Source organism: Lemur catta, chromosome 4 (assembly GCF_020740605.2).
Source record: "Lemur catta isolate mLemCat1 chromosome 4, mLemCat1.pri, whole genome shotgun sequence".
NCBI classification, from domain to species: domain Eukaryota; kingdom Metazoa; phylum Chordata; class Mammalia; order Primates; family Lemuridae; genus Lemur; species Lemur catta.
In genome coordinates, this window is record NC_059131.1 from 69,053,729 (window position 1) to 69,073,169 (window position 19,441).

General features: G+C 37.7%; 1 protein-coding gene across 2 annotated transcripts in view; it reads right to left on the bottom strand.

The window, feature by feature from the left end:
* Positions 1-9,576, bottom strand: part of ZC3H6 (zinc finger CCCH-type containing 6) — a 51,833-nt gene extending 42,257 nt beyond the window's left edge. For both annotated transcript variants that reach the window (XM_045550074.1, XM_045550073.1), the window contains exon 1: positions 9,145-9,576. In XM_045550074.1, coding sequence (XP_045406030.1) covers positions 9,145-9,176 — 32 coding nt within the window. In that variant the 5' untranslated portion in view covers positions 9,177-9,576. The remainder of the gene's footprint in view (positions 1-9,144) is intronic.
* Between the last annotated feature and the right edge of the window lie 9,865 nt (positions 9,577-19,441).

The following is a 19,441-nucleotide window of genomic DNA, read 5'->3' on the forward strand; positions in this document are numbered from 1 at the left end:
TGTTAGTATCTGAATACTCATTTTCCAAGTTAAGTGCTCGAGGTACAGCTGGGAATGAAAATCTCTTTGTACACTTTATAAGTTAAAATTTTATCAATTAGATGAAGTACAAATGTACATAATGCAAGAGAAAAATGTTCCAATTAATCATAATGAAAGCTATTTTATGTGCAAAAGAAATCAACAATTTTCAAAGAGTCAAATAAAACATCCTATAATAATATTGACAGAGTTAGCTAATGTTGGAAGAGTATTATATCCTTTCCTAGCTGATAATTATAAAAATTTTAATAAAAATACAAAGCAGAATAATAGAGATTATATATAATTCTAACTTTGTTCAATTGTTTTGCATACTGGTATTCATAACATGAAAAAAATCATTTCTAAAGAGTATCTTTAATTTTTAGTTATTTTATTCCACAAATCTTTTAAGAAAAAAAAATCTTATTTGGGGATTCTTCACATTTTTTGTAGATGAATTAAAAGCAGAATGTTAACTGTGTCACTCCAAAATGTCATAAGGAGAAAAACTTCCAAAGTTATGTATAACAAAATCATTTTTGCTCCAGATATTACATATATGTGTATATACATATACACACACACACATACAGAAACGTGTGAAGATGTTAGATGAAAAAAGTTCCTCCAACCATCTTGTATTTCACTAACCTCAGTTGAAAGTGACCCTCTATTTAGCATCTGTACTGTGCGTTATAACAATTACAGGAATAATCCCGCAACAGGCAACACTGAGAAATTATCACTAAAGCACTATAATGTCCTCCTCTTAAAATGAAGACTACTAAAATTTCTAACAATAAATTATAACAGCCTCAGGGATAACATTTCATATTTCTTCACTTATGTCAGATATTTACTCTCATGATGATGATATTGATTTCAGCCCCAGCTTTAGACAAACATTGATTTTCACACGTGGCCATTTGACATTAAAAAAAAATCTGTTTGTAGGTATTTCTTAAGTTAATGCATTATTTGCTTCCATTTTCATTTGCTTAGCCAAAATATAATTTTTAAGCAGAATCTTATACATTCCAAGGATGTAGAAATCAACTCAAAACTTCCCTTATGGTCTAACAGCAGAGGTTATAAAGAACTTAATCCCATACACAAGCATCAGTGATCCAGCAACATTTTATTGTCAACTGTTAGCAATCAAGAAAACTCCAAGCAAAAGAGGTGTTGGTTCTTCTGATCTCTATGCAGTTCAAATGAACTCCCTTAATAGGCTGACACTTGTACACAATAGAAGAATTCCTGTCTTCTACAGCTAGAAACTTGCAGATCTAAATTAGCTAGATTTAATTGATTTCATATACTCTTAAAAATATAAGTCAATAATATTTTTTATAAATTCAATTTTTATTATTTTAAGATTTATAAAAAGGTGTCATACAAGATGAATTTATAACAAACTAAGATAAAATTGTCTGTGATTCAGTAATATCCAAAAAAAGACCTTTGTAAGTGCCAACATCAAGCATCTGATACCAGACTAACTATCATTATTAAGTAATGGAAAGAGTACTGAAACTGAATGCCATAGATAGGTCATGGCTCTCACTCAGCTGTTTAGTCACCTTGGACAAATTATTTACCCTTTGAGTCTGTTTCCTAAACTATAAAATGAAGATTTGAATCTGTCTACATGTACCAAATGAAGTAAAGTATGGAAATTACAAACTGTGATATATTTAATATATTGAGTATCATAAGGATTCCAAATCTAGGTGCTTTATGTTTGTATCAACTTTATGAATAGATCCTGATTGATTTTATGTAGTTTTATGTTATACTTTTAATGATAATTAACTTAGGACTCCCTTCAAAAACTACCTGGGATTTGCTTTGGTTATTTATTTGACACGTAAGAATGTACATGTAATTTATGAAAGTTTAAGTATTAAGACAATTATTTGAAGTATTAACGTTAAGCTAGAACTCACATTAAAAACAAAGCAAAAGAAAACAAATATAAACTCATAACAGAGAAAGCTTGCTCTCTGCCAAGAGCAGTAACAGTTTGCTGAAATTCTTGTTAAAATCATTTAATGACTGCCATCTTGGTTGGTGCATGACATCAGCAGTTTAGTAACATTTCCCAGAATCCAACTATCCCCCCAAAAGATTTGGGAATAAGAATGTCCTCAGAAACCAAAAGATAAACCAGATCAGAAATTAGGAAGTCAGGCACACACGACAAAGTAAAAAATGACTGACTAAATTTAAGATAGTAACATGCAAAGGAAAGAAATGTATCTACCAGAAAGTTGTCAGCAATGGAAGCAATGAAAAAGGAGAGGTGCAAAGATAAATGTGGGCAGTGCCCATGTAAACACCACCCAGGAGAAAGGATATCCTGTAAGGCAGATGGATGCAAGTAACTGTTTGACAAGTACATTACAGAGATGGGAATGTCACTTTATCAGAGCCGGATGTCATTTAAACTTCCAGTCATTTATACCCAACTCCCTTGTACTAATCCCATGTTCAGTAGGTAGCTTTTGATAATTTGGTTTTCCACATAGCATTCTACATGGAAAGAATACATTCCCTGATGCAAATATCTAGTTCTCGTTTTATATAACTAAATTGGCCTTCTCATGTGTGTGTGTATATATACATATATATACATGTATATATATATGTACATACATATATATACACACACACACACACAGAGATATATTCTCTTGTGATGGGGATGTATGTATATGCTCTGGTAAAAGTGTGGGCTCTGACCTTGGGAAATTGACCCATCGCAGTGCCTGTTTCTTCATCTGTAAAAAGGGGACTAATAACATGACCTACTTCCTAGCGTCATGGTGAGGATTAAATAATTCACTGAAAGTACTTAAAACAGTACCTGTCACATAGCAAGCACCAAATAAATGTTAGCCATTCTTATGATTTTTGAGCATGAATTAACATTCCTAAATCTGATCAGCTCTGAGACTGACCAGTTTCTGAATCTGAAAAACTAAAGCAAGGCCACTGTGTTGCACAACTCCAGGGGACATCGGTGCACAAAAGAATACAGTACTCTGGAAGCCCTGGACTGGACTGAAGGCTTAATGTGGTGAATTCAAGGTTACCTATCCCTGTGAGGTTTTTTCGGTAGCCAGTCTGTCCAGGTGAAAACTTAATACATAACCAAGGGTCACAAACTCAAGTGCCTACAGTGGTCAGGCAGTCTTCTAAAAATGAAGCACACCGTGACTGATGAGTTTGCAAAGACAGTATCAGTGATAAGACTGTGGACAGTGGAGAACATAGTAAAGCCTTAAAAGTTTTCAAACACAAATATTTTAAAACATCCTGTCAGGCAAAAACCACAGTGTGGGCAGATTTTAAGCCTGAAGGCCACCAGTTTGCCAACCCTGCAGCACCCTTTCATTCAAATATTGAAATGTTTTAATTTAGGATAATGTATATCCTGTGACTTCTTTTTTTTTTAAAGAGGCAAAGTCTCACTCTGTCATCCAGGCTGGAGTGAAATGGCACAACTGTAGCTCACTGTAGCCTCAAACTCCTGAGCTCATGAGATCCTCCCTCTGCAAGTAGCTGGGATTACAGGCAAGAGCCACTGTGCCCAATCTGTCACCTATTTTTAACCCTTATTTTCCTTTACTGCTCAGTGACTATTCTTTCCTTTCTCCTTTAGCTTTCAAAAGCTTCTGTCCTCTTTTCCATAACCTCTGACACACACATCTCTGATCTCATTCATTTCAATTAACATCTCAGCTAAAAACTCCCAGATATTTAATCTAATTCTATCAATGCTAAGAAATAGCTCATGAATTTTGCCTGTCTGCTTCCTCATTGTCAATGCCTTTAATCAGATCTTCATCATCCAATTTCTAGACATTTATGGATTTGGCTCATTTTTTTCTTGCATAGTCCACATTCATCCACCAGCAAATTCTATAGGTTCTACCACCAAACCATGTCCAAAATGCAACCATTTTCACCCCCTGGCCTAAACCGTCATCACCTGTCACCTAGATTACTACAGCAGGTTTCTTTTACTACTCTTTTACCATGGTAGGATCCTGTCCCTCCTTTGTTCAAATCCCCCAGTGGCTCCCATATCACTCAAGAGTGAAATCTAAGGTCCTTACAATAGCTTACAAGGCCCTATACAATCTTCCCTTACTCCTCTAACTTCATCTCTTATTACTCTCCCCATTGCTCACTCTTTTCCCTGGCCACACTGCCCTTTTTTTCCCTTAATCACTCGGCTCATTCCTGGCTCCAGGTTTATTCCACCTCCCATTCCCTTTATCTGGGATGTTCTTTCCCCAAATGTCCTAGGTTTGGATTGCTCTCCTATTGCAGGGCTTCGCTCAAATGTTATTTGAGCACTCTATTTAAAAGAGAAAATATCCTCCCCACACCCACCAGACTCCCCATCTCCCTTTCTGCTTTATTATCGTCTAACACATTTGTTTTTCCCATGTGTTTATTTTCTCTCTCTCCCAGGAAAATGCAAGCTCCATTACGGCAAGGATTTTTTTTCTTTATTACTATATTCCTTGTGCCTAGAACAATGCATCAATATATTAAATATTAGGTGCTTAATGTTTAACAAAAATGATTGCAAAGCCTCCTAACTTGTCCTCCTCCTACTGATCTCCCCCTCTGTTGTCCACGTCCTCCTAGTCCCTAGGCAGCCTAACAAAAAAATGCATCTGATCATTCTCTTAAAAAACTTTGATGAGATCCACACATCCTTTAGGGTCTGGCCCCCAAATTTATTTAAACCTTTTCCTCATTCCCCAAAATAGCTGTACACTCCTCCCCACATATTAACACTTTTATCATCCATGAACCTACCATGTCATTTCATTTCTTCATGCTTTTTGTATCTCTCTGCTTCTACTTGGCCTTATTCATCCTGCAGACCTAGCTATTCCATGATGCCTCCCGAAGCCCTCATTTATAGCCCCACTGCACTCAGTTCATACCTCCACTATAGTACTTGTGCTATAACTATGTATTTATCATTCTGTTTCTCTGACTAGATTACAAGATCCTGGAAAGCAAGTTCATGAGGGTCTATTGAGATTTGTTTCACCAGTGCTTAACACTATACTTAGAAGAGAGGGAACACTGTCAGTCTGTTGAATGAAAATTTAAAAATAAATGAAATAATCTGTTTATGATAGGACTGGGGGGGGGGATGTCTTCCTAAGAGTCAGAGTGCTTTTCCACATCAAACCTGAACCTGATATATAATTTGAGGTTTTTATATTTGTTAAAGAAAGATGCACCTTGGTGATTTCAACAATAGTTAAATTCTGGAAACAAAAATAAGTCCTGGCTAGTCAGGAAAGACATTTACTCCACTAAACATACTAATTTTCAAACCAGATATTGTGTAGAACATAAAGTGTACTCTGATCTGAGAAAAGGCGTCTGCAATTTTTTGAATTAAAATTGACTTTTTAAAGCAGGAAGGGAATTGGAGGTAATCCAGTTCAACTACCTTATTTCACAAATGAGAAAAATCCTGAAAAAGAGAAGAGTAATAACCAAGTTAGAAGAAAGACCAGGATCAGAACCAAGGTTTTATTCAAAATAAGGGGCTCTCTCAAATATACCAAGTTATAATTGCAAACTACTCAAGAATTAAAGGCCAGAACTTATTCCATTACTTCCTTACGCCAACTTAATGAAGAGTGAAAATAATATTGCATACCTGGGTTCCTATCTAAGCTGTATTTGTGGGATCTCAGACAATTCACCGAACCTTATACTACTACCTTGATTATCTACCTAATACCACACAAGATTATTTAAAAAATCAAATGAAAGCCCTGTTACAAATGGAAAATATAATCATCTTTTCCACCCTCATCCCTTCAGATTCTCCAGTGCACTCTCTTGGCAAGATTTCAATCAATATCGGGGGCCATAAACTACTACAATTCTGATTAGTTAGGAATTTTGTTGTTCTTGTTTTACAGGAGGAAGGAAAGCAGGAAGAGAAGGGAAAAAATGCAGGGAGGTTGTTTATAATGGGCAAAGAATAACCTCCTCCCAAAGGAAAGGTTTATCCATACCTCCTATCAATTAAAGACTCTTTGAGAGTCACAAGATCTTATACTATTCACCTTAAAATTATCTTTTTCCCCAGTACAGTCCCTGCAATACTTTTTACCATTAACATATTTTAGAAAATTCTATAACATTACTTGGGTTATATTTATCTCTTCCTACTCTACCGTAGATGTGTCCAATGCAAGGGACTCATGGCATTTAGCCTTCAAGAGTTGCTGTGAATTGTTTTAACTGGGTCAACATCCAGCTGAAATATAAAGCTAGGTGGCTAGAGTTGTGCCTGAGAGAACTGAATAAAAGAATTGAATGATGAGAGACAAGAATTACACTTCCCTTTGATTTCCCCCAACTCCTTCCTCTCCATCTCTATTATTTATTGCTAAAGACCTTTAGAAACTAGGCTTCGAGCTTATGCAGAAGTCTTCTATGACATTCTACATAGCCACAAGTTTATTTACACATTTTATATTAATAAGACTTTATAAAAATATAATGTTTTAACTCCATGCATGAAAATATTTAAAGGAAAGTACATCAAATGGATATTTTTAAAAAGTTATTGTCCAAAATGTTCACCATATAAAACACATACAAGAAAAAAAATTTTTTAAAGGAGAAAAAATTTTACATTCTGTAAATTCCATTTATAATCTCATTCCCACATAAATTATAATGGTACTATTTCAATTTGTATAAAACCAAGGTAGTTGTAAATATTAATCATAGATTTCGTTTTTTTCCTGCACACACAATATACCTTAATTTTCAAAAATGTCAAAAAAGAATATCCCTGAGACAATGCCTAGCTCCATATACCAAGTTTCATATACTTTTCTCCACTCAATTCACAGAAACTTTTATTACAGTATAAAATAGCTATAATATGGAAAACCAGAATATTTGGGGAGCCCACAGATTAGCCCATTTTTCCCCAAATTTCTTAAGAATCATCCAGGGAGCCTATAAAAAATACAACTACCACAACCTTCCCCTGGAGATTCTGATTCAGGGCAGGGCAAAACTCTACCTCAAAGTGACTTCTGATGATTAACTAAAATTGGGAAAACACTGATTTAATACAGTGGTTCTCAATTTGGCACATATTAGACTTACCTGGGGAGCTTTTAGAACTCTTAAAACACAGGCTGAGGTCCAGACCAATAGCATCAATATTTTTTTTTAAAAAAAAAGCTCCCCAGGGAAAGTTGAGAACCATTGATCTTGTAGAACTTGAAAATTTCTCATAGAAGCCTCTTATCAATTAAGAAACTAGACTTGCTCAAGTTCACAAAGCTAGGTGGTGACAAAACTAGAGCTAGAACCATTTCACCTGACTCCTGGTCCATTTGGTTTTTTGATGTAGTTGTTTTTCATTTGGGTTGACAAAAAAAATGTGAAAAAGATAAACCATCTCTTTTCACCTCTGAACCACACTGCCACTTAACAACTGGATAAGTTAAAGTGGAGCTAACCTTTTTGTTTCAGAAATCACTAGAAAATGTTTCTTAGTCGTAATTTTAAATAAAAATAGACTAAATATCTGGCATCACAGTTCCTTACTAGCAAAATTATTTTGATACTTGAATTAGTGATATGGGTTTTACATCATATAGAATACAAAGTTCTACATGTTGAAGTTACTCTATGCACTAACAGATGAGAACAGATTTCCTTCTTCCATATAAAAGGAAGAATTTTATGCTACGCTAGCAAAACCTCATGGTTGACTTGTCCACAGATGTTCAGAGTGAGAAACTTCTCAAAGTATTAATTAACTCATTCCAAGAATTTTCTTTTTAATAAAAGAGTTTTAACATAAAAACCACGAAAAATAGGGTCAAGTGCAAGCACATGCACCTATAATTTTTAAGAGTACATTTTACTTTCTAAAAATTACTCCATGTTTAACTTGCCTTCTGAGGATCTACTTTTCTTATTACAGTACCAAAGTTGTTGAAATACCACTTTTATCCATCTCAAGATTGCCAGATATTTAGATATTTCAAATTTCAGCTCTGTTTGTGATTTTTGCTTCTGGGTTAAAAAAAAAAATGCTTGGAATGCTTTCCCAAAAAGAGATCACATTATTCCACAGATAAAACTTGAGCAATTTGTATACAGTTTAGTGTACAATGTATACTTTTGATTACTTCTTTTCGCAAAGGAGTAATTGTGAGGTCCTAGATTTCCAAATGAACATCCTAAGAATCAGATGTAATGAATTTTGTTTCATTAATTTTAATGAATGAAGGCCCCCCCTTTTTAATGATTAAGATAGATATGAATGAAAATTTGAGACTTAACCAAAATTAAGTATGCTAAAGTAAACGCCCCCAAACTGTTGAATAGAACCAAGAATGTGCCTCTTAAGGCACAGAGTGAAAGTAAAATATCAGAATCTCACTTAAAGGTTCAAGTGATACACAGTATCTAGAAAATTGGCTTAGACTGAATAATTCATGGAGTTACTTTAGAACATTGCGCTACACTAGTTTGCAAAGTCTAAATACTTTGTGTTAACATTTAACTTGAAACTTGCCATTTCAAATTCCAAGGGGTAGGACTGTATATAACACATGGCCTTTTCGGGTGGCTTAAAAATTCCCTAAAATCCAAACAGGTTTATTTTTAGAGGTGTTCTTGGGTAGTAGTCAAACATCAAAAGACCGGTTACTGCAAATCCTGGCCGGTCCTACTCGGCGGTGAACACCGGCCCCGGGACGGGGAGGCGCTGGCCCGCAGCACCGCGCCCGCACGCGGAGAGCCGCCCGGCGCCGACGGAGCCCGCCCGGGGGCGGGGGGCTCGTACGTGCCCGGCCGGGGGCGGGGCCGGCGCCGGCGAGCAGCGACCCCGGCTCGGGGAGGCGGGCGCGGCCGGGCCGACCTCCCCCGCGGCCGCGATGCTGAGGTTTACATAAGGGTGCGCGTCATGGAACTGATGGAGCCACACAGAGACGTCTAAGTCATGCAGGAGGCGCCCGGCCCCGGCCCGCTCCCGCCGCCCCAGACCCCTCCTCTCATCCGACAGAAAGACAGACAAGAAGGGTTCCCGACCTGTCGTGCCCTGCATGTTCAGAGTCTGTCATGTTTGGTCAAGAACGGGGCGGGGCTGGAGGGCAGGTCTGCGAGGCCGGCGGCGGCGGGGCGCGGGGAGGACCCCTGCGCCGCCTGCGGGTACCTGCTCCCGGCCGCCGCCGACAGGTGACGAAGTGGTAAAAACTCACGGTTACTAGTGAGCGACACAGACACAGACTTTCCAGTCTATTAACAACCACGCCAGAGAGATGGGGCTCTAACTGCAAACACTGGGCAACGGCCCCGCGCTGCCGGCGCTGCCGCTCTAGTCTCTATTCGCCGCCGGTGGCTGTGGCGTGGGAGCGGGCGGGCGGGCGGCGTGCAGCGACGCGGGGATTTGGACAGTGGCCGTAACGGTGATTTCTCCTCACCAACATGGCGGCACCCGAGACAGGCGGCTCGAGAAAATGGCGCCGGCCGCAACACCTTGCCCGGGACTAAAGGGCAAGAGAGATTCCTCCGCGAGCCGCGGCCCTTGCCCAGCCCGCCGGGGCCGAGCGCGTTGACCATTGGAGGAGGCTGCCCGTCAATCACCTCCAGGGGCGGGTCTCCATGCTTCCCGGTGCAGCGGCGGAGGCGGCATCCTGGTAGCGGGGCTGGGCGGCGAGAGACGCGGCCGGGTGGTGCCTTGAGTGGTTTCAGGAGGGGGAGGTGGCCCACGGGGCCCGCCAGGTCCACTAGAGTCGCTGGGCCTGGCCTGGCGTGGGCCGCGGTTTCCCCTCAAGACGCCAGCCTCCCAAGACGTGAGCGGTTCTAGACGAACCATACAAACGGCCCCCAAAACCATTAGCCGATGTGGGGTGATAACGCGCTTATAGAGTCGTCTTTAACAAAAAAAAAGTTCTTGAAATAATGGGGTATCTCCTTCACAGTTGTAGCGTCTGTTCTTGTAATGTTTCGTCCTCAGAACCGCGTTTTAAGGAATAGCTTGCCATGCAACTTTTTCTGATAATACCAAATTTTTATTTCCAATTTTTACTTGATAATAAATGTAGCTATTAGACTAGTTATGTAAATGTTATTTTGTAATTATATTTTTATATGTAAAATGTACGTATTTTAAAGATAACAATTAGGCATTACATTCCTTTATACTTAATGAAAGTGGCCTTTAGAAATAATTTTTAAGTGACAAGTCAGATGTTTTGGCCTAATTAATATATTACTTAGTTCCGAAGGAAAAGTTCCTTGCTTTTTATTAAAATGGTGGACTTAATGGGTAATCCCAAATATCTGACTTCATTTGTCTTTGCTTAATAACGAGTTTTGCTAATGGATAAATGGAATGTATTCAGAAACAATTGCAACCAGTATATTAAATTTGAAATGTAAAGGTTTTTTGAAACGAAGAAAAGTCGCACTTTTTTTTAAGATGAATGCAGCCATTGACAGAACAGTATGATGATAGAAACTTCACTTGACCAGCAAAAAAAAAAAAAAAAACGGCAGACATTCTCCACGTTTTGCCATATAATATTAATACATTTCTAGGAAATTTTCAAAAAGATCAATTTTGTCTGGAAGAACTATGTTAACATTTGGAATTACATTAGAACCTCAGGACTTTGTCTTTATTGCGACTATTTTACTTAATTTAGCCTTACTGTAGCTAATTTGGATAGCCAATTTCTTTGAGATTATCTGAAGGCATTTGAGGTAAACAGTTGCTGTTCTTTTTGCACTTGTTTTCCTTCTCCTTTGTATCTTGAGGCCTCAGGATCTCTTTCAGATCTTTAAGGTCTTTGGTTTGCTATAGTGTAGAACAATGTAGTTCTCTCCGGATGAAAAGCTTCCTTCCCTAACCCTTAGCATGTATCATTTAGGAAGTCTGATGCTAAAATATAGCATCAGGTCCTGGTCTTTTTTTTTAGGTAACAGAAAGGGAGATGTCTGTGGGTGAGCGCTGTGGAGCTCTTTTGACGCTGTGAGTTTTTAGAATCTGGAAGTGGTTGGAGACCTGTTACACAAAATGCTTTTTTTTTTTTTTTTTTTTCAGTTAAAGACTAAGCCCAACATTTCTCACCGTGTCTTTAATTGCCTCAGTAGATCATTAATTTTCAGCCTAACAGATTTTACCTAACAATGACATGTGAATCGCGAGACGGGCAGAACTCTTGTCTCATAACAATCCCCTCCAAACCTCTGCACTAAGAGATGACCAAACTCTCTAGCAAGGCTTGTAGCAGCATAGGTTGTGTCCCTAGGATGACCCCAACACTGCCGACCCCATCTCTAATTAAAATGCCTGCCTGGAAAGCACAATGCTGCCAGAATTTACTGTTTGTCCCAGCCAACACCTGACCATAGGCCCTTGGCCTCCCTTTCTTAGAGAAGCTGTCCCCAACCTTTTTGGCACCAGGGAGCAGTTTCATGGAAGACAATTTTTCGGGGGCGGGGGAGGCGGAGGCGGAGCTCAGGCAGCCATGCCAATCATAGGGAGCAGATGTAAACACAGATGAAGCTTTGCTAGCTCACCGCTGCTCACCTCCTGTTGTGCACCCCCCCCCCCACCTCCTAATTTGATGAAGACCATTTTTCCACGGGAGGGGAGGAGAGGGTGACAGGCGGAGCTTTGCAGCCTCGTCCTCGGCTGGTACCTGTCTGCAGCCTAGGGGGTTGGAGACCGCAGTCTTAAAGCATTTACTAAAAAAGTTCATGAATCCTTCCTCTGTCCATATAAAATGCACATGTATCTCCTATAATTCAGGAGTGTCTTTCTTAAGGACCCTGAAAGCCATTCTTTTGAAATGTAATCATCTGGAATGTTAGGGCTTCTCTCCCAGTCTCTGTGGGAGGACAGAAACCTAACTTTGGTGATAATTTCCATCTAGCCTACACAGCTGGTCTAATCACATTTATACTGACCAACACTTTGTAATTTTTTTCGTGAGCCCCCCGCTCTCTCCCTCTCCCTCATTCTTTCTTTAAAATGCCCGATTACTGCTGCACAAATTGAAATAAAGCTCAGCTCTTTTCCCTGCTGTCAGTAATTACTGAATAAAATTGATTTTCACCACTTTAGCTAATGTTCAGTTTTGTTTCTCTTTAACAACAATCCCCACTCCCAATGCACACAAAATTATAACAGATATAAAGGTGTTAACACTTTATTTTGCCAAATAAGTTGTTTTAAAAAACCTTATCATGGTTATTTCATAAAAGACATTTTAACATCAAGAAAGTAGAAAGGGTATACTTATTAAAAAGCCAATTCCTTTAAATTAGATATGTTTAGCTTTAAGAAAAATTCATTTCATTTCCCTTGTTTTGTCCCAGACAGGTAAGAATAAGCTCTGGCATACCAGGGCTCCAATATTGGGACAAATTACAGTGCAACAGTGTGACACAGGAGAAGATCACTGGATATTCAAAGAGACTGGTCAGGCTTTGACAAAAAGGATCTCCTAGGTGATCATCTTAGATGAAGATTTGGGGGCCTTTCCCCCACCCTTCCTGGTAGCTTGTCAACTTCCTAAATGTATATGGGGCCCTAGGCAGGGGGAGGGAACCCTGGCCACAACTGTATTTTCTGCCTGCCTACCAGAATGGGGGCTTAGGGTTGGATTGAATTTGGAAAAAAAAAAAAAAATTCCCTGTACAATACACTTTGAGGTTACAAATGAACACTCACTGTATTCACATCACTGGAAAGTTTTAAACACACACACACAAACCAAAAATACAAGCACCAGACATTAGCTATGTCTTTGAAAAGGTACTTTTAAAATGTTGCCTCCAAACAGGATTAAGATACAGTTGGGAAGCTCCATCTTAAGGAAATATAGAAGTGTCCCTTCTCTTGTGCTTGTCCCCTGATGACCTCAGAATGGAAAACATCCAGTGGGTATTCTGGCTATGTTTAATCCTTTACTCTTAATATATAGTTTAAAAATAGCTACTTAGAATTTTATGTAAATCTCAGAGTTATAAAGTTCCATGAATAAATCTTGAGATTTTTATCAGCATTACATTAAATCTATAGGTCAATTTGGAAAGAACTGACAATTGTATAATGTCTTTCATATTATAAATATGTAATATCTCTCCATTTATTTAGCACTCATATCTCAACACAATTTTATAATTTTTCCTGTAGGTGTTCTCTGTGTGTGTGTGTGTATATATATATTTTATCTTTTATAGATAAATTTCTAAATATTTGGTATTTTTTATTGAAGATTTTAAAATCTGTATTCTATATTGGTCTGCTGTTTCTTTGTCTTTGTCTGTTTTTGGAATTGAGTTAATGCTGATCTCATAAAATAATTTAGGAAGTATTCCTTCCTTTTCTATTTTTTGTACGAGATCATGTAAAATTGGTATTTTTTCTTTAAACATTTGGTAGAGTTCCCCAGAAAAACCATCTGGGCCTTGAGATTTCTTATTTTGGAAGGTTTTATGTTATGAGTTTAATTTCCTCAATAGTTATTGTTCTGTTAAGATTATGTATTTTACCTTAGATGGGTATTCATAGATTGTGGTGTGTGAGGAATTTGACCGTTTAATCTAAAGTTGTCAAATTTATGTATGTAGAGTTTTTTAAAATATTGACTTAACAGCGCTTTCTGTTGTCTGTGGAATCTATAGTGAAATCCCCTCTTTCATTGCTGATTGGTAATTTGTATCTTCTCTCCTTTTTCTTTTCAGTTGTGCTATGATTTCTGCGCTTTAATATATTCTCCCTTCTCTAGTTTTTCTAATTTCTTAAGGTGGAAGCTGAAGTTATTGATTTGAGATCTTTCTTCTTTTCTGATATGTGCTTAGAGCTCGAAATTCTCATGTACCTGCTTTATCAGTATTCCACAAATTTTATGTTACATTTTAATTTTCATTCAGTTCAAAATATTTTCTAATTTACTTGTGAGTACTTCTTTGACCCATAGATTTTCTTTAAAGGTATACTGTTTAATTTCCAAGTATTTGGAGATTTTTCTGTTATCTATTATTGATTTCTTGTTTAGTTCCATTATGGTTAGAGAACATATTTTATATTATTTCAACTCTGTAACATTTGTTAAGGTTTACTTTATAACCCAGTACATAGTTGGTGAATGTTCCATGTGCTTTGTATATTTTGTGCATGCATGTTTAGGATTATTATGTCTTTGGTAAATTTACTTTTTATAATTATGTAACATCCATTTTTATCTCTGAAGTCCACTTTGTTTGATATTAATATAATCACTCCAGCTTTATTTGGTTTAGTGTTTGTATAGTATATCTTTTCCTAACATTTTTCTTTCTTTCTTTGTTTTAGAAATGGGATCTTGCTCTGTCACCTAAGCTGGTGTGTGGAGTGCAGTGGTGCAGTCATAGCTCACTGCAGCCTTCAACTCCTGGGCTCAAGGGATCCTTCCACCACAGCATCCCAAGTAGCTGGGACTACAGGTATGCAATACCATGACTGGCTAATTTTTTTTCTGTTATTTTTAGAGATGGGGTCTTGCTATGTTGCCCAGGCTGGTCTCCAACTCCTGCCCTCAAGCAATCTTCCTGCCTTAGCCTCCCCAGTTACTGGGATTATAGGCATGAGCCATAGCACCAGCTAGCCTTTTACTTTTAACCTACCTATGTCATTATATTTCAAGTGAATTTCTTGTGGAGAGCATATAGCTGGATCATATTTATTCATTCTGACAGTCTCCTTGTTTTATTAATATTTGGTAAGTTTAGCCTGTTTACATTCAATGTAACTATTAATGTGTTTGATTTCAGGTCTATCTTTTAAATTTTTTTCTCTTCATTCTCTTTTTGTTCTTCTAGTTTTCCTTTTCTGCTTTTCCATTTTAGGGGTATTCCATTTTAATTTATTTATTGTGTCTTTGAATATTCATGAGTTTTTAATTTTAGTTTTTGTATCTTTTGGTTTTGAAAATTCCATTTGGTTCTTTTCTATGTCTTCTCTTTCTTTTCTGAGATGTTCTATTTTTTCCATTTGTTTCAAGAGCATTTAGTATAGCATCTTTAAAATAGCTGTTTCAAAGTCTTTCAGATTGTTCTGACATACAATTCATCACAGCTTTGGCATCTGTTGATTGTCTTTTCCCATTCAATTTGAGATTTTCATGGTTCTTTGTATGTCAAATAAGTTCGAATTGTATCCTAGACATTCTGAATATTATATTATGAGACTCTGGATCTTATTTAAGTCCTATGCAGAATGTTTATTTATTTTTTTGCAGGTAATAGACCTGGTTAGGTTCAGGCTTGAAATTCTAACCCACTTCTCTGTACTGTGGCTACAGTGCCTCTTCAACTGGAAATGCTCTTTGAATCTGTTTTGGATGTGTACTACCCAGTGGTCAGTCTAAGACCTGGATGAGTTATATCTATTCAGCTCTCAAAAGTCTTTGGTATCCTTATTAGGATCAGAGCCATGCCTGCACAACTCAGCGATAAGCCCAGGAGTTCAGAAATTTATACAGTCACTTTTTCAAGCTCCTTCCTCAATATGATATCCTAGAAATTTTCCAGTTCCCTGGAGCTTTATTTTTATTTCTTTGTTGTTGTTCTTGTTGTTGTCTAACCAGAAAACTGGAGCTTCAGTTAATCCCCACTTCTGCATACTTTTGAAGTTGTGCCTGTATCAGGGGCCAAGTGGCAGGAGGACCAGAGGAAAAAGAAAATAGCAAACTTACTACCAGTTCAATGGTACTTTGAATTCTGGTCTTAATCACCAATACACCTGCTTTAATTATTTTCCAGAGTCTTCAAATAATTGTTCCATGCATTCTATCTATGTATATCTATATTCAGGGGATATAAGGTGCTTATTCTATCTTACCCAAAACCAGAAATCCCACTGTATATTTTTAAATCCCAAAATATATTAGTAATATTATTTTATTTAGTAAATATTCATTTAGAATTACCACTTTCTTCATTCTCCATTATTTCTTGCAACTCAAACCTTTCATCTCAGGTTTTCTGCTATCAGATCCATTCTTTCTACTTTCTGAATTCATTCTAAAGAATGAATCTCCTAAATAATTTACTTATAGTGACCTCTTTTTGTTTTCCTAAAAATGTTTTATAGCTCACCTCTATTTTTTAATATCGTTTCAAGATATAGAATTCTAGTTTGAAAGTTTTATTTTCTTTTAATTTCTTGATGATATTTCATTGTCTTCTGCATTCCCTTACTGCTGTTGTGAAAGCAGCTGGCAGTCTAATTGTCACTATTTTGAAAGTAATCTTTTAAATTTTTTCTGTGCCTGTTTTAAAATTTTTCTCTGCTTTTCTGCAGTTTCAGTATGATGTGTCTTGGTGTGTATTTCTTTTCATTATTCTTCTTGGTATTTTTTTAATGTCCTGATCTGTGAATTGATATGATTTATTAGTTTTGGAAAAGTCTTAGCCTTTTCAAGTATTTCCTCTTCTTCATTCTCTTTTTCTTCTCTTTTTATGATTATTATCATGTTAGATGTTTTAATATATTATTTGTGTTTCTAATAATCTCTTTTGTGGCTTCCCTTATTTGGGGCAGCAGTCTGTCTATGATGTACTCTGAATAATTTCTTCTGATTTGTATTCCAATTCACTGATTTTCTCTTCTACTCTGTCTAGTCTTCTGTTACAGCCATTTTATTACTCAGAATCTTATCAGAGAAGCAGAATCACTAGAAGATAGATAGATAGATAGATAGGTAGATAGATAGATAGATAGATAGATTTCAAGGGGTTTGACCTTATGCAATTGTGGGAGCTGTTTAAAACAGTTTGCAAAGCTTTTATCTGATGCTGGAGCTTAAGATCTACAAAGTAGGTATTCAGAAAGGGAAGTTGGATGTAAAGTAGGGGAAAAGTAAGGACAAACTGGAATCCCTGCTGACAAACCAGAACCTATATTAGTTTCTGACCCTGTTCAACTTTTATGATGTAGATGTCGTACAGGATAATCTTGTGCCCTTTGTCATGGAGATAAGCATATACTTGGCCCAGAATTTAGAGAATCTGAAGGAGGTTCTGGGCTGAGGTATATCAGCTGCAAGTCTGGCTGTTGTTCTATATCAATAAGGTGAACCATCAGACAAATGGCAATATGCATTAGTTGCAACAGCATCTGCTGCCCCTTAATTGACCTCCTGAATGTAAAAAACAATGTGGCTGCTGTTTCACTTCCACCTTTCAAATTTTTACAAGATCTCTCTTATGGGCTACCCTACCTAACTAGAAGCATGCAGAACAGGAATCTTTGAAAATACAGTTCAACTAGCCAAAATGACATATTACAAAATCACCAAATATATACCTTTCAACTAGGCACCTATAAATACTTCTTTAACCCAAACTTAGCTTCCAGATAAAGGCAATAACAAAGTCATGCCTCTGTCTAACGTAATGCAACTATCCCACATTCAACCAAAAAACATGCTAACTCATTCCCCCCACCCCCACAAATAAACAGTCCCTTTTCCACCTTTGGGTGATATTCATTCTTCTAATCCTTCTTTTAGCTCAGTCACACACCTCCTTTCATATCCTATAACTTAAATAATGAAATAAAAGTTAACTACTAACTTGTGTTAAATGGTAGAGGGGAAGGTTTTATACACACACACACACACACACACACATATATAACCTCCACACACATACATATATACATTTATATCAAATTAAGGATGAAATATTCATAACTATTACAAGCATTTTTTTTTTTTTGAGACAGAGTCTTGCTCTGTTGCCCGGGCTAGAGTGCCGCGGCGTCAGCCTAGCTCACAGCAATCTCACACTCCTGGGCTTAAGCAATCCTCCTGCCTCAGCCTCCCGCATTGCTGGGACTACAGGCATGCGCCACCATGCCTGGCTAATTTTTTTTTTGTATATATTTTTAGTTGTCCAGCTAATTTGTTTCTATTTTTAGTAGAGACAGAGGTCTCACTCTTGCTCAGGCTGGTCTCAAACTCCTGACCTTGAGAGATCCACCCGCCTCAGCCTCCCAGAGTGCTAGGATTACAGGAGTGAGCCACCACACCTGGCCTTATTACAAGCATTTTTGCTACTGGTCATGTGGTTGTAGTTGATATTTGTATAACTATCTTCTGCCTCTCTCCTTTGCCATGTTCTCTTTGCCCTCATCTGGTCTTGGCTCCTTGCTTGGTGGGTAACCCAAACCTTCATTCCTGAAGGGTTTGGGGCACTTGTAGTGCTGCCTGTGGTGGTGGTATTTTTTATTGACTTTAATCATAGTATATAGGATTACTTAGCCCTGCTTCCCCAGGAAATCTCCTGCATTCTAGACATATTCTTCCTTAACCTCATTGTGTAGTTAGGATAACTTGATAGGATTAATCACCTCTGCCAGTACAGTAAATCCCTTCTTTACCTGTTAATTCACTGGTTTGAGGAGCCCTAAGTGGCCAAATCATAGTCTCAAATTCAAGCTTAAAGGAGCCATTGTCATGTCCCTTGATGGAACTATTCCTGCTTTTGGAATTGATAACTCTAGACCAGTGGTTCTCAATTGGGGACGATTTTGCCCCAGAGGACTTTGGCAATGTCTGGAGGCATTTTTGGTTGCCACAACTGGGAAGCAGGAGCTACTGACATCTAGTGGTAGAGGCCATGGATGCTGCTAAACATCCTACAATGCACAAGACTGTCCCCTGTAGCAGAGAATTATCAAGGTCAAAATAACAACATGCTAAGGTTGAAAAATCCTTCTCTAAATCAGCAGAGCCCAAAGTAGCATGGATAGGAAGCAGAACTTTTTCTAGGGCCTCACTAGGGATAATGTGGAGAGAAACTACTCCTATTTCCATCCCCTTGGTTCCCAGACCCCGTAAATCCTGGCTATGGGAGAAAAGCACCATATACTGCTGACCGCTGATTTATAGCATATACCCACCCACAAGGTACCTCACCTAGTTAGTACAGTAACTGAAACCATTCCACCATCTTAACATGGCAGCTGCTTTCTTTTTTTATTTTGATAAAATATGTATGACATAAATTTGCCATTTCAACCATTTTTAAGTGTACATTTCAGTGGTAATAGTTACATTCATACTGTTGTGCAACCATCACCATTATCTGTTTCCAAACTTTTCCATCACCCCCAAAACGAAATTCTGTAACCATTAAGCAATAACTCCCCATTTCCCCCTCTCTGGGTCCCTGATAACCTCTACCATCTGTCTCTATAAAATTGCCTATTCTACATATTTTATATAAGTAGAAACATACAATATTTGTCCTTTTTTGAGTCTGGCTTACTTCACTTAGCATATTGTTTTCAAGGTCCAGCCATGATGTAGAATGTATCCAAACTTCA